At 35.5% G+C, this 14,495-nt stretch overlaps 1 protein-coding gene across 3 annotated transcripts in view; it reads left to right on the forward strand.

Annotated features, from left to right (window-relative positions):
• The first annotated feature begins 4,796 nt into the window (after positions 1–4,796).
• Positions 4,797–14,495, forward strand: part of LOC129429392 (tumor necrosis factor alpha-induced protein 2) — a 35,125-nt gene continuing 25,426 nt past the window's right edge. Inside the window, exon 1 of one of the 3 annotated variants that reach the window (XM_073855922.1) lies at positions 4,797–4,935. Coding sequence is in view for 2 of the 3 variants with exons in the window: in XM_055186041.2 (XP_055042016.2) it covers positions 11,251–11,272 (22 nt within the window). In the remaining variant the exon portion in view is untranslated. Of the gene's footprint in view, positions 4,936–11,119; positions 11,273–14,495 lie in introns of those variants that run through there. The other 2 variants (XM_055186041.2, XM_055186042.2) reach the window with 2 other exon arrangements.

A 14,495-nucleotide genomic window follows, 5' to 3' on the forward strand; every position in this document is an offset into this window, starting at 1 on the left:
CCAGGCGTTTTCAGCCGCGTTTAAAAGTTTTGGTGTGCACAACCCTTAACAATGCCCTTCAGCCGTTACTTATTCACGTTACAGCACAGCCTCTCGTACATTATTGCTTACATATAAAATAGGTATCCCAAATCTTATATACATTAGCGGCCAAAAGTGATGAAGTGAGGTAAGATTTGTGCAATATTTAGTTTTAATGCCCCCTCATTACTATTATTATTATTATTATTATTAATAAGTAAAAAGCATACACTGCAATGTTATCTGTTATTAATATTTTGTGGTAATATTTTGTAGTCATTGGTTTGGGCTACGTCTTATATATAAGACCTTACACAATGAAATGTATTGTTTTTGTTTCCCTTACGTGGAAGTCGCAGTCATATTTCTACAGTAGCCTTAAACCAACAAACCGTTCTAGAGTTTTGTCACTACATTGTCTAAGATGATGCCGTGTTTGTCCTGTGGCGCCTACCTTAGCTTCTCTATGCGTTTCGAAAGGGAAGGGTGAGCTGTGGACTGAGCCAATGGTTGCCACAAAAAATCTACACAGTGGACCTTTACATTTATCTGTAAAAAAGAAAAAGTATACTCCAAACACACAAACGCAACATGCATACTTTAAAAAAAATAACCTTTTGATAAAATATTGGATTAAAGGCGCTCTAACAGTAACACCAACAGTAGAAACTTCCAAGCGTCGCCATCAAAAACATTATTTAATGATTGAACATCAACATTTTCATTTTTTTTGCAGCACTGCTTTGATGTGTGGTTAAAGCCCAATGCTACTAGCTGAGCAGTGTTACATCTCATTTTCTCTGTTGCAAAAAAAGGTTGAGTGCCTGGACAGATGAAATGAAGCCGAAGGAAAAGTTACTCAGAGATTCGAAAATGAGAACTTCTCCAGGTTGCTCTGTCAATGTAGCATCTAAGGATCTTTATTTTAATTGTTATATAATAAAATTGCAATCTATCATCTTGACTCTGTACTGCAAAAACTTTTCTCTTATGAAAAACTATTATTATCTGGCTTATGTGTGGGATCATCACATTAGGATGAGAGTGTTATTAGAAATATCAGTTTCCTAGCGTCACCGGTTTTTCCAAAGGTGTTTTATGTCATTTGCAATTACAACATGTCATGGGCCACGAGTCTCTGAATCATATGACTTTTCCTTGATAATAGATCTTGATGTTCATTTAAATAATCAAGATTGCGGGAAGTTCATTTCCATAGGGGTCGCTTCTTGATCACTTTAATTTCCTTTAGTTGAAATTACTGTGAAGTCGTGCTGACCTCAATTTTCTGCTTCTAAATAACCTCTATAAGACTTTCTTTTTCTTTTCTTATAACCTAGGAAAGCATAAAACACTCTGTACCACCCCGTTGAGTCATTCTCTCTCTTTTTTTGTTGAGTTTATTATATCGAAATTATGAATTTCATTTAAAAGCACAGTTCACACAAAAAAATGACAGGACTTAATTCTCCTCTGGGATGGGTTAAATGCAGAATTCACTATCACTTTTTTAAATTTTTAGTACCGTTTGTGTACAGTCAATTAAAAAATCCTGTGTTGTTTTGACCAAAATTTGGGGGTAAAATATGGACATACTCAACTGTTGGGTTTCAAATGAACCACTTGGATGTTTCAAGATTTTCTAGGTTAATTTAAAACAATGATTGGGTTTGTCTGTATTTTACCCTAGAAGCAGAAAGTGGTTTTAGAAAGTGTAGCTTTACATCCATGCATTGTCACCACAAAATGTTGCGTGGAAAAGCCTGCATAAAGATTCTTTAACACTTTATTGTGCGGTGCCTTTGTTACATGTAATTACTATTTAATAACAGTAAGTTATGCATAATTGCATGCAACTAAACTAAGTGCTTACCCTAAACCAAACCCTAACCCTTTAGTGAGTACATGTTGTCAATTATGAGTACACTGTACTTTAATGCAGTGGTTCTCAAACTTTTTCTGCGTGCGGCCCCCCTTGTGTACGGCGCATTTCTTCGCGGCCCCCCATAGAAAATTTATGACAAGAAACTGTTTTAAAACTAAACTTTTGATTAAACAAAACATATTAAATGATACGAAGTAGTGCTGTTGATTATTAGTCTTATTTTTTTAGGTTAAATTGTACAGAATTCATGATAAATTAATTTATTTTATAAAATAAAACTGGGGCCCCCCTGGCACCATCTCGCGGCCCCCAGTTTGAGAACCACTGCTTTAATGTATTACTACACTGTAACAGTGACGCCTTAAAAAGTGTTACTGAAGATTCTTCAACATTTTATTTTTTTCATCAACAGAAAACGTTTTTTACACACTTGTGAATAAATAAAATGAATTTCATTTTTGTATGTATCTAGGACTGACAATTTAACTCCATTCCACAAACTAATCATTACCTCATTATAATATTAGAAGATAGGGTCTGTGACTGTGAAGTGTATCATCACATGCAATTACAGTACAACATGCAATCCTGAATCCTACGAAAAACTTTCTGCTTGTTTAATGTTGTTGTGCCATTTGGAAAGAGAGAGTGACAGAGGTGAATGATTTAGGATAATGAGCACATTTACATTACAGGCTTGTGGATTAGCCTTAGGGAGCCTGATTAGGAATTGCCCTCTGGTTACCGAGATCATTATTATTCTTATTGAGTCAGCAAGACGGGAGCAGGATTTCCAAATGTAGACTCCTGGGTTCTCTTGGAAGCCTTAAGCAGTCTTCGGAGAGACTGTGTCCATGGGCAAACAGGTAACAATTAGAAAAATGAATGCATTTAAATTCTACTAACCAGGGTTAGTCGCACAAAATTAGGTACCTATAGTTAAGTAATTTTTTTATTCTTTTTCGTGATACTGTCACGAATTTCCACGTTTTTGTTGATCGTATCATAAATTTCTGTTTATGTGTCATTGTCACGTATTGGTTACTCAACTGCTTGTTCCTATTTTCAAACCATTTTCGCTTCGGTTTAGGGTAAGATTTGGTGTTTGCGTTAGGATGTCACTTTAAGTATTGGTTTGTAAAAAAATTTTCTGATTTATTTTTTATATTTTCTGATTTTTAAACCATTGTCGCCTGGCGTTAGGGTCAGATCTGGGTTTGGGTAAGGATGTCATTTTATCTAACCCTAAACTGAAGTGACAATGGTAAGAAAATAGGACAAAGCAGATGAGTAACCAATACGTGACAATGACACATCAGCAGAAATTTGTGATACAATCACGAAAAAACACAGAAATTCGTGACAGTATCACGAAAAAGAATAAAAAAATGACGTAATTTCATGACCTTACCTCTTAAGCCCGGGATACACTGCACGATTATTGGCTGTCCCAGACGAAAGATTGCCATCGTGAAACAATCGTCGCAATTTATGTGATCGTGGCTCTTCATCGGTGGTCCTATGTCGTTTAATGAGAGACATTCAAAGACGTCCGTTTTCCCGGTCTTGCGTCCAAAGATAGCCTACGATAGTTTACTGACAGTGTCAGAAATTCGGCATGATCACCGCACAGTGTGTTTGCTGCTACGACCTGCACGCTGGTATTTGTTTACCATGAGCGCCGAAGCTTCCGCGTCATCATCGTACAGTCTACATGCCTGTCGTACCCGAGTTTAAACGATCCATGTCGCACAGTGTGATAAGGTAATGATCTTATAGGAGGGCAAAAACCCGGGCATACCATTTTGGTACAAATATGTACCTTTGAAGTACCAACATGCACCTTTTAGGTACAAACGTGTACTTTTTGAAAAATACTGTTCCAGTGAAACTTTTGTACATTGTTTTTGAGAGTGCAGTACAGTTTTACCTCTGGCTAACTGGATAGTTAACAGGTCTGTCAGAAATAATAATGGTAAAAACATGGTCCCTATAGCCGTCACTAGAGCGGTACCCTTTCAAAAAGTACACATTTGCACCTAAAGAGTTCATATTAGTATCTCAGAGGTACACAGTAGTACCAAAGAATGCACAAGTACTGCAAAGGTACACAAGGGTAACAGATCTCTACCTAAATGGAGACCTTTTTGTATAGGACATTTTAAAAGATGCTGCTAAAGGTTTAGAACTATTTTTTGTCAATTTTTCCTGAAAGTGCAGACTAGTGGTGTGTCGTTCATGAACGATTCGTTCATTTTGAACGAATCTTTAATATGACTCGGGACTACCGAGTTGTCTCAGAGATTGATTCGTTCATTTTGTGTTGACCGCGCATGCGCATTGCGCAACATATGGGTTCTGAATCTGAAACAGAAATGATTAGTTCATCATTCTCTTGAGTCTCGAGTTCGGGACAGGTTCGAGTCTTTTGTTCTTCCTGTCAGTCCCATAGAGGCTATGCTACCAGTACCGGAAAGATAAATGATTAGTTCACCTTTCGAGTTCGGGTTCGGTCGGGTCTGAATCTTTCGTTCTTCAATAAGATAGAACTTTTATTTTTCAAATAATGTTTTTGCACATATTTTCTATTTTATTTACTAAATATAAAACAATATAGGATACATTCAGATGCAATCAATAATACAAATCTAATGTTGTATTTAATGTGATATACCAGCGGTCACTCACGTGACATAAGGACTCGGACCCGGCCGAACCCGAACTCAAGACTTGAATGAACTAATAATTTATTTTTCCAGTACTGACAGCATAGCCTCTATGGGACTGACAGAAAGAACAAAAGACTCGGAACCGAAAGATGAACTAATCATTTATCTTTCCGGCCCGATACTGTGGTGTATATCACACGGCACAGCCTGGCCGAACACAGAGAGTCAGTAAGACGGTGACGAGTTGAAAACTAACATCTGTAGACACGAGAGGAGGCGTACAAATGTGATAAATATGAAGTTCAGTTTCTTGGCTTTGGCTGCATTACCCTGACTTGTACACGAGGACTGACTTAGGAGGTAAGCTAACCATTTCTATCTCTTGTGCAGGTTTCAGAGCTTGTGTCAAAAAATAATGAAATAAGGATTTTTATTTCTCAAAACTTGTTAGAAATGTCATAATTGTTTGCATAAGTGGTTATTTTGGGGTAATTTGTGAAATTATAGGTAATCATATTTTAAATGAACGAAAAGAACGAAATTACTCAAAAAAAGATTTGTTCATTTTGATGAACGAGATTCAAAGTTCGGAATCAGAAAAATGATCCGAACTTCCTATCACTAGTGCAGACAGGAAAATAATTATATTACATGTGTAATTGCACAAACTGTTATTTTTTAAACACCTATGGCTTTTTGGATTTTTCTATTAGTCACTTAAAAAATCTTTCACCTTCTGTTTTGATAAGAGATTATGTGATGTCATTATCTGATAATAGTTAAACCTACACACAGCATTAAATCCAGCAGACTACAAAGAATGGCTTGAATGGCCTGTTGATAATAACTTACTTAAACAGATCCTGGACTTTGAAATATGTGACACTCTCTGTGAAATCCAGACTAAAGTCATTGATTTCACATTGATTTCCGTCTTTGACATGACCTTACTCAGTCAATATTAAAGATATCAAGATTATATTAAAAAAATCTTTACTAGGTTGATTTTTTTTGTAAATGTAAATCACTAACATCGTTGACTTTAGCTGGATTTTTACCAGCGTAAGATCCAAAAGCATTTCTCACACTCTCATCAGAGCATCATTCAAAGTTGTCTGTGTTTCAGCAGCAGCTCTGAGTTGACACTGCCATCCTCCACTGAGAGAAAGAGAGGCATTGTGTTTATATTATCAATGACCCTAATGCATCTTAAACATCACGAGTTAAATTCATGTGAACAACTGCATTAGCATGTGGGTATTACAGTTCCAGGGTCAGTTTTTATTATGTTGTGAATAACTGCACCATAGTTCACTGATGTAGGTGTTGTTTACAGTATAAATTATATGCCAGAACATACTTTTTTATTAAAATAACAATATACTATTGAACAACAGGCATATGGTGGGTGGGGAATTGCTGTGAATGCCCACTCACCCTTGTCTTATACAACAGTGTTCCCCAACCTTTTTTCTGCCACGGCACAGTTTTAATAAGTAAAAAAATCATACGGCACACCACTATACCAAAAAGCATTAAAAGAAATGCACAAACCTCTATTGCAATGCTTAAATGACTTGTTTAACTGGAATATTTGACTATATTAAATGTAGAACTCACATTCAATGCAAGTACACTTGTTTTGATGAACACAAAGATTATATCCTGGCTGGAATTGATGACATTGACATACGCAGTTGTGATTTTTAAATTTTCCACGGCACACCAAACAAGCTGTCACGGCACACTAGTGTGCCACAGCACAGTGGTTGGGAAACATTGTTATACAATGATGGGATAAAACACTATTTCTAAAAGATTTGTGTGTGTGTGTGTGTGTGTGTGGGTGTGCGTGCCATATTTCGTTTATATTTTAGTTTGAGACAGTATTCAACCCTCTTCATACATAAAAATTAAGCTACATAAAGTTAAAACAGTGCAATGATGTCTATAGGTCTTTATGTTACTAGTTGCATAAACTAAAAAAAAAAGTTAGTCATGTATTTTTTAATTTTTATTTTAATAAAACTTGATTCAATCATGCAAGCAACACTAAAGAGTTTTTGCTCTTTGCTCCCCCTACAGGTTGGAAGTGGAATTGTCCATTATCACTGTCATAAATAATTTAGCTACTGCAGCAAATCTGGCTCTGATTGGATTGTTGGTTTGCCGTAAAGCAAGTTTTTGTAGTTTTCAGGACCGCGACCCGGCGGTTGAAAACTTTTTTAGTGCGGTTTTGGCCGATAGAGTGCTGCAAAGCGAATGTGAAAGTGCCGTTCACCCTGTTTCGAGTGGATGAACCACTGAACTTTTTTGGAAATGTTATTTTAAGGTACAAAAAAATCTTTGTTGTTGCTTTAACTGGTGTCCATAATTAAATTACGTAGATCCAACAATTCTTTTTAAGAAAAATCATTTTAATAAAACTTAATTCAATCATGTGCATCCGGAGATTTTTTCCAGTGTAAATTTTTTAAGTATGTTAAATAAAAAGGTAGACTGATCTAATATAAATCCAAAGACTGATTAGTCAAATTGTTAATTGGTCAAAGATCTTAAGACACAGTCTTAACTTCACGGCTATGTTTATGCAACCGGCCACTGGGTGATGTGTTGGGTTCTGTTGGTGGGATGTTATCTGTATCAATAGACCACCATTAAATCCTTAAGATTAAAGCCCAAAACACACTGTATAAGGGATTTTATGAGGATTTTAATGGATGGTAAACAGCTGATGGTTCATAATGGTATTGTAATGGAAACCATTAAAATTAGTGTTGTTTTTTCCAGCGAGTGGACAAATTTTTTCATCTTTAAACCTTTTCGGAATTGATTGAATGAGCAGATGATGAGAACAGATTCAGATTAGCCCCCGCTATAACATTTGCAATAGCTTTCAAGAGCCAAATGGATTCATCATCGGCCTGAGGATGACTGTGAGCTGCCTGATCCACATGAAGTTGACATGCACGTGTCAGATATTCAAGCACCCCCCCACCATTTTCTCATACGGGTGAATTATTTCTTAAAATATCCACATTGTAATTGTTTTATAGTGCACACTATGACATGCATGTGATCATTATAGAATTCATCCATCCAAGCAACTCTTATGTTAAAGGAAAACACCACCGTTTTTCAATATTTTACTATGTTCTTACGTTAACTTAGATGAATTAATACATACCTATCTTTTTTCAATGCGTGCACTTTTAATCTTTGTACAGCACCTCATGAATGCGCTAGCATTTATCCCAGCCCCATTCATTCCCATGGCTCCAAACAGGGATGAATTTAGAAGCCACCAAACACTTCCATGTTTTCTCTATTTAAAGACTGTTACATGAGTAGTTACACTAGTAAGTATGGTGGCACAAAATAAAACCATTGTTTGGAGCCATAAGAACGAATGGTGCTAGGCCAAATGCCAACACATTCAAGAAGCATTGTACAAAGATTGTGCACGCATTGAATAAAGATAGTTATGTATTAATTAATCTAAGTTGAGGTAAGAAAATAGTAAAATATTGAAAAACTGTGGTGTTTTTCTTTAAATTATGTTTTTTTTTTTTTTTGACAAATACAGACACAATTATTAAAATGCAATAATTCACTTGGAGAACCTTTGCCTGTTTCATGAGACTTGCTTAAAATAAATAAATTCAGTGGTTCTCAAATCCAGTCCTGGAGTATCACTGCTCTGCACACTGTTTATGTCTCTCGTATCTTTCAGTTCAGTACATTGAGATCTCTACTAATGAGCTGATGCTTTAAATCAGATGTGATAAATGGGAGACATACAAAATGTGCACAGCAGTGGTACTCCAAAACCTGATTTGAGAACCACTGATTTAATTTTTTACATGAATATTGTTTTATGGTGAACTAGTGACCTCTTGCGGTAATGTAAAAATAAAAATAGAGTTTAGTTATCCACTAGATGTCACTGTGTAACCAAATTCAGTATCTAGTAATGTGTTACAGTAAATGATAGTTCACCCAAAAATAAAACTCTCATCATTTACTGTATGAATTTCTTTGTTCTGATGAACACGAAGGAAGATTTTCTGAAGAGTGTTTGTAACCAAACCCCAACAGTAGGAAAGATAATAGGCTGGAAGTGAATGGGGCTCATGAACGGTTTGCGAATAGAAATGTGCGCGTGTGTGTTTTATGCAATACAAAATAATATATAGGTATTCAAATGATAAATAATTAGGTGATATTAAGTATTGTCTCGTGCACACACACACAAAAACAAAACACATTAATATCCACTAGATGTCCCTGTCCTATTAGATATAGCCAACCAGATTTTATCTGCCATTATGTCATTTTACTTTACATTTATATTTCGATATAAAGTCCATTTACCAAAGTCTAGTCCAAATCTACAGTATGACCTTCTGCTGTACTTAACAGAAATCTTAACATATGATGTAAGGACAACTATGGATATTTTCGGTGCATCATCCTTCTAGATGTAGTCTAGAAATATTGATAATTGACAATATCAGTTTTCATTCAGCTCTTCTACAATTTTAACATGAAAGTGAAAGTAAACCGTAAGTGTGTCATCCACATTTGCATTTTCCTGGGTAACATATGGAGGCAGCAGCGAGGCAGAATTAATCTTATTTCTGGGGTCTCTGGGAAACCACGTGTGTCCCGCTGGTTGTTTCCGTTCTGGTTTATTGTGTGCCCAGCTCAGGACATGTGAAAGGCTGATGAATGAATGATGTGTGGTACTGGAAATTGTGAGAGGAACTGTACACCCTGCCCTTTTCTTGTTAAAAAAAAATAATAGATAAATCCGTTCATGCAGCAGGATAATACTTTTCCATGTGTGACTGCTTATTGGAATAATGGTGTATTACAATATCTACTGGTAAAAAGGGTGAATTCCACACATCCACTTCTTAACCAATACAGTAAAATACATTTCTTTTAAAATAATTCATAAGTGTTACCCTGCAAACCACTACTTAAAACTTCAAAAAGGACATTTCCTCCAGTTGTTTCTTCTGTGCCAATTCTGATCTAACCTAGTTCATCTTTTTGCTATTGTCCATTTACTAAGATATTTTGGCAAGATGTTTTAGAATTTATTAGGAAAGAAATTTATAATATATGCATGTTGTTTTAGAGGGATGTGAGACTAGATTATGATAAATCTAAAAGAAAAAAATTATCTTATAAAAACAAGATTTTTTATATTAATCTAATATCTAAGTTCCATCATAAATCTAACTATTTGAATGCTAAACCTCTCTTTCTTGTTTTTATGAAAAAGTTTGAAAAATACCTCAATTCAATTAAAATGTCTGAGAACAAAAAAGCCTTAAAGGTGCAGTGTGTAACTTTAAAAAGAATCCCTTGACAGAAATGCAATATAATATACATAACTATATTATCAGTGGTGTATAAAAACCTTTCATAAAGAACCATTATGTTTTTAATACCTTAAAATGAGCCATTTTTATTTAAATAAACTGAGGGTCCCCTTACATGGAAGCCACCATTTTGTCCCGCCATGTTTCTACAGAAGCCCTTAACGGACAAACTTTGTTTACCAAGTTATCTCTGACGAATTTGTCCTATGGTGGCTATCGTAGCTTCTCTATGCGTTTCAAAAGCGAGGGATGAGCCGTGGACTGAGGCGTTTGGTGCAATTTGAAACCTCACCACTACATGCCGCTAAAATGTACACACTGCACCTTTAAAACTATGTCTGTCTGCAATTCCTTTCCTTTCCTTTTTTTGATGTCATATACATCTACTTATCAACACATTTAATTTATATGATTTCTATCTTTCCCCCTGGTTGTTCTGTTTTGTATATTTTTTGTTTTTGTTGTTATCGTTTGTCATTATTTGTTACCTTAAGGATAGCTGGGAGTTACCCATGATGGAGAGATACGTCTTAATTGTCTACTTACAAGATAAGTCTACTTACCAGAAAAATGTGGATTTGCATTACTACACACTGCCGCTTTCAGTGTGTTTGTTGATTTGCGTGAGTCCAAAGCCGTGCCATTACTTTTATTTTTACTATTGTTTAAACCTGTGCCATTGAAGTTGCATTCCTTTCTGATGGTAACAACTAACCCAGTACATGATGTAGTATAACGTTAACATATCAATGTACTATGTAACAGCTATATTTATAGGAACATTTGGAGACTGAGAAAGTTTGTCCATTAATAAACTGTTCTTGTATTTGTAAATGTTTTGCTCAAATATGTTGCTAGACATCAACCCAATGTCTAAATATTTATACACTATGTGACATGATGCTCAAAATGGCCCGTATTCAGTAAGATTATTACGTTTTTAATAAAACACTGAACAGATGTCTGATTTCATCACAGGGCTAACACAGCATTTTATTTCATACGGTCACTACATATAGGCTACACCAGATAATATTTGGATTCTAGGATGTTGTAATTTAAGTCCAGGAAACAGGCTAGCGAGCAAGCAGGAAAAGCACTAAGAGATGTCATGATGTTGAAATAAAAGTATCAAAACATGAGGTCTGCCTATGGGAGACGAGCATCTTGATCACATGGTGCTTGTAGGCTATTAAAAAGCTGGAGGAGAGTCAGATGCAGCTGAAAGCTACAGTGAAGTCTGCCCCGAACACATTTAGGGTGCCATTAACTGTGGATAAAGATGTTGCGTAGAATGAAAAAAGGTAAGACAGATCTACTATTTTTGTCTATCAGACTGTTTAGCATAAGATTGTCTTTGCTGCAGATATAATGATTGTGTTTGCTAAACAGTTACATTTTTCCAGTTCATCCTTTTTTTTCAATTCATCATTTCATTTAATGTAAAAGACTTTTATTATTTTATCAAACCTTTAGTCATAGCGTCTGTTGATTTCTACTCGCATCATATTCATTAGCCTGTACCTATATTTATACAAGAAATAAATAAACAAAGATTAACAATGAATGGCATATACGGCAATACATTACACGAACAGCCGTTTAGTCGACGTTTTAACGCTTCTTATGTCTGCCTGCATTGCTTTTCTGAAAGTGATGAAATCGGATCCCTGTTGGTCAAGCGCGGCGGTCAGATCACATTCACATTTTAGTCGCCATACGGTCATGGTCCTACGTGCAGACTGCAAAGCCAGTTGCAAAGGCGACACTGGAAGCCGTGCAGGGAGTGGTACGACTACGACGAGCCCACAAAACTAACGGAATTCGCGATCTGGTTTGGGTTTTACGCGTCAATCAGTGCGCTCAGTTACGCGACTCAGATATTTGCGGAGATGTCTGCAGTGTTCGAGTTAACGACGTGCCACCGCACGTGTTCGCGTTAAAATACACACATTCAAGTGCAAGAAGGGGGTTTGGGTGACATCATTGATGTCAGCGTGACAGGGATATAAAGGGAAATCGATTCTTCTCAATCAACACAAACATTATAAAATGAGAACAAAATCTAAGACATCAAGGGAAATGGACAGATAGATAAACGTATGTTGGTTTGTCTAGAACAATATTTTAGTGATACTTTCTTTAAAAATGTTTACCCAAAAATGAAAATGTTGTCATATACTCTCATGTCGTTTAAAGCCCCAGTGTTTTTCTTTAGAACCCAAATGCGTTTTTATGTTTTGCCCCCTCAGTGCATATTCTGTGGGACTGAACGGTTTTTGGGATATTTAGGGGAGAGTGGGGATGGTTGCAGTGAGATATTTGGGGGGGTGAATCAGTGTCTCCATTTTTTTACAATTGTTTGTTAAAGTATTGTTCTAGCTCCGTCTTATAATGTTAATACAATTAAAAATACATTTTTCATAAAAGTTGGAAACGAAAGGGAAAGGTCTTTGTAAAAACATTACACTGCTATAGCAAACAAGAAGCAAAAGTAGAGAGCAGGGGGGAAAGCATGGGGTGGAGCCAGACATTGCAGACATTGGGGGCTTTGTCCAAATCTAGGGGTTCCGAGGCATGGTCTCCTGATTATTTTTTTTCACCATTTATAGCAGCTTTATAATTTTTAAAAAATCTAAGTGTTGTCTGTATTATCATTTTAAAACTGTAACATGAAAATTTTACATTTGACAATGACACTTTACTTCTCTTTTCCAAAAAAAGTCAAAACTTTAAAGTTAAGTAGGGTATAGGAATAAGGAAGAAACAGAATTACTAATATTGAAGCCTATATGAGTAGGCCTACTTAATCTGGGTTCCTCTAATTTAGATCAAAGTTCCTCAACAATGCCAAAAAAGTAAATGTGGCCTTTTAATAACCTTTTAATAGACTTCTTTTCATAGCATTATTTTTTATTCACTCTGGTAAACTTCTACTATTTTGCCACTATAACAATTTTTACCCCTCACTAGCAGTACATTTGATTACCTGCTTCTCTCTCTCCCTATCGCTCTTTCTCTCTCTTTGCATTGACAATTATCACACATAAGCATAGCAAATTCAAATTGTATAACTGTTTATCAATGCATTTCTGATGTGAAATCATTGTGAATTTCAGTGGAATGCATATGGGCTAAACCCAAGTAACATTAACCAGTGGCGCCACTAGCAATTCTGTGAAAGAATATGAGGTTGGGCAACCTACCACTCCCATTTTCACCAAAAATACAAGCAAACCTAGCTATCTAAAATATTGTCTGCTGCAATTTAATAACACATACCTATAATGTTTGCTATTGTTTTTGACCACTATAATCACCGTTTAGTCAGAAACCTACCATGTCTGTACCTGTAGCTACTAGCTATAAGATGATTCATTGTGCAAATGTACATTTATTTGAAAAATACAGTACAGTAATCAAATATTCAGAGAAAATGCAACATTCTTAAAGATTAAACATATATGATATAGTTTGAATAAACCTTAACCCAAAAACTTTTAGCTTCATCTACCAGATAATTGTTACCCTGCCTGTGAAAACCCAGCTGAAGTATTTATTTTTAATTTACTGTTTTCTGCATAAAATCATCATACAAAATGTAAAGAAAAATCAGTGAAACTAAAATAGACTACGCCATTGACCAACAAAACCTGGTCTAAAGTCTAAAGTCAATGGCTCAGTATGTTTTTTTTGTTATTTAAAGAGCGCATTAGTTATTTATATGCACCTAAACGGGACAACAATGCGGGTTTGCTTATCACATACATAAAAATGCTTTTAAATATGAAAGATTAAAGGGTTGAATGTAAAAGATTATTATTGAGTCTCTTGGACATAAATGAGGACTAATTATGAGACGTTAGAAGGCGCAAAGAGCTGCTTTACCTGTAGCCTGGTAAGTTAATAAATGCTTTGCTTTAAACAAATGCATCTGTTTTTAAATGTTTTTTAAATGCTACCTCACAGATTTATTGTATATGATGACTCTGTACCTGCGGATATGGTGAGATGAGAAACATTTTTAAGTAATGCTTAAAAAAAATCTTGTGACGCTGTCCAAGTGCTGAAAGGAGAGCCGTTTGTAAATTCTTTATCTCCTGTTTGTTACAAATAAAGTATTTTTAGAGTAAAAACCTTTTCTTACATACTTGTAAATTATTTTTTGATGATATTTGATAGCCATACATTTAAAGCAACTAAAAGCCTGCTTTTTTACTTCCATGACTAAAAGAAAACGGGTTTTAAAGGTTTTAATAAAAAAAATAACAATTTCAATACAAGTGAAAACAACACAATTATTTAACATTTATCTTAAACTGGGGATCTTCTTCCTCCGCTTAGTTTTTCAATTTACAAAGTTCGTCATCTAAATAGGGATTAGACATAGCGCCAGCGCAACAGGATTTTAAAGGGGATGAGAGCTGAGACTCTCATTGGTTTATTGGACGTTACGCCCGAAAAAACTCCCATTTCTCATTAAAAAAATTGTACCAACCCTTTTCGACCATGCACTCGGCGCACAAA

The sequence above is a fragment of the Misgurnus anguillicaudatus genome, chromosome 18, assembly GCF_027580225.2.
Source record: "Misgurnus anguillicaudatus chromosome 18, ASM2758022v2, whole genome shotgun sequence".
NCBI classification, from domain to species: domain Eukaryota; kingdom Metazoa; phylum Chordata; class Actinopteri; order Cypriniformes; family Cobitidae; genus Misgurnus; species Misgurnus anguillicaudatus.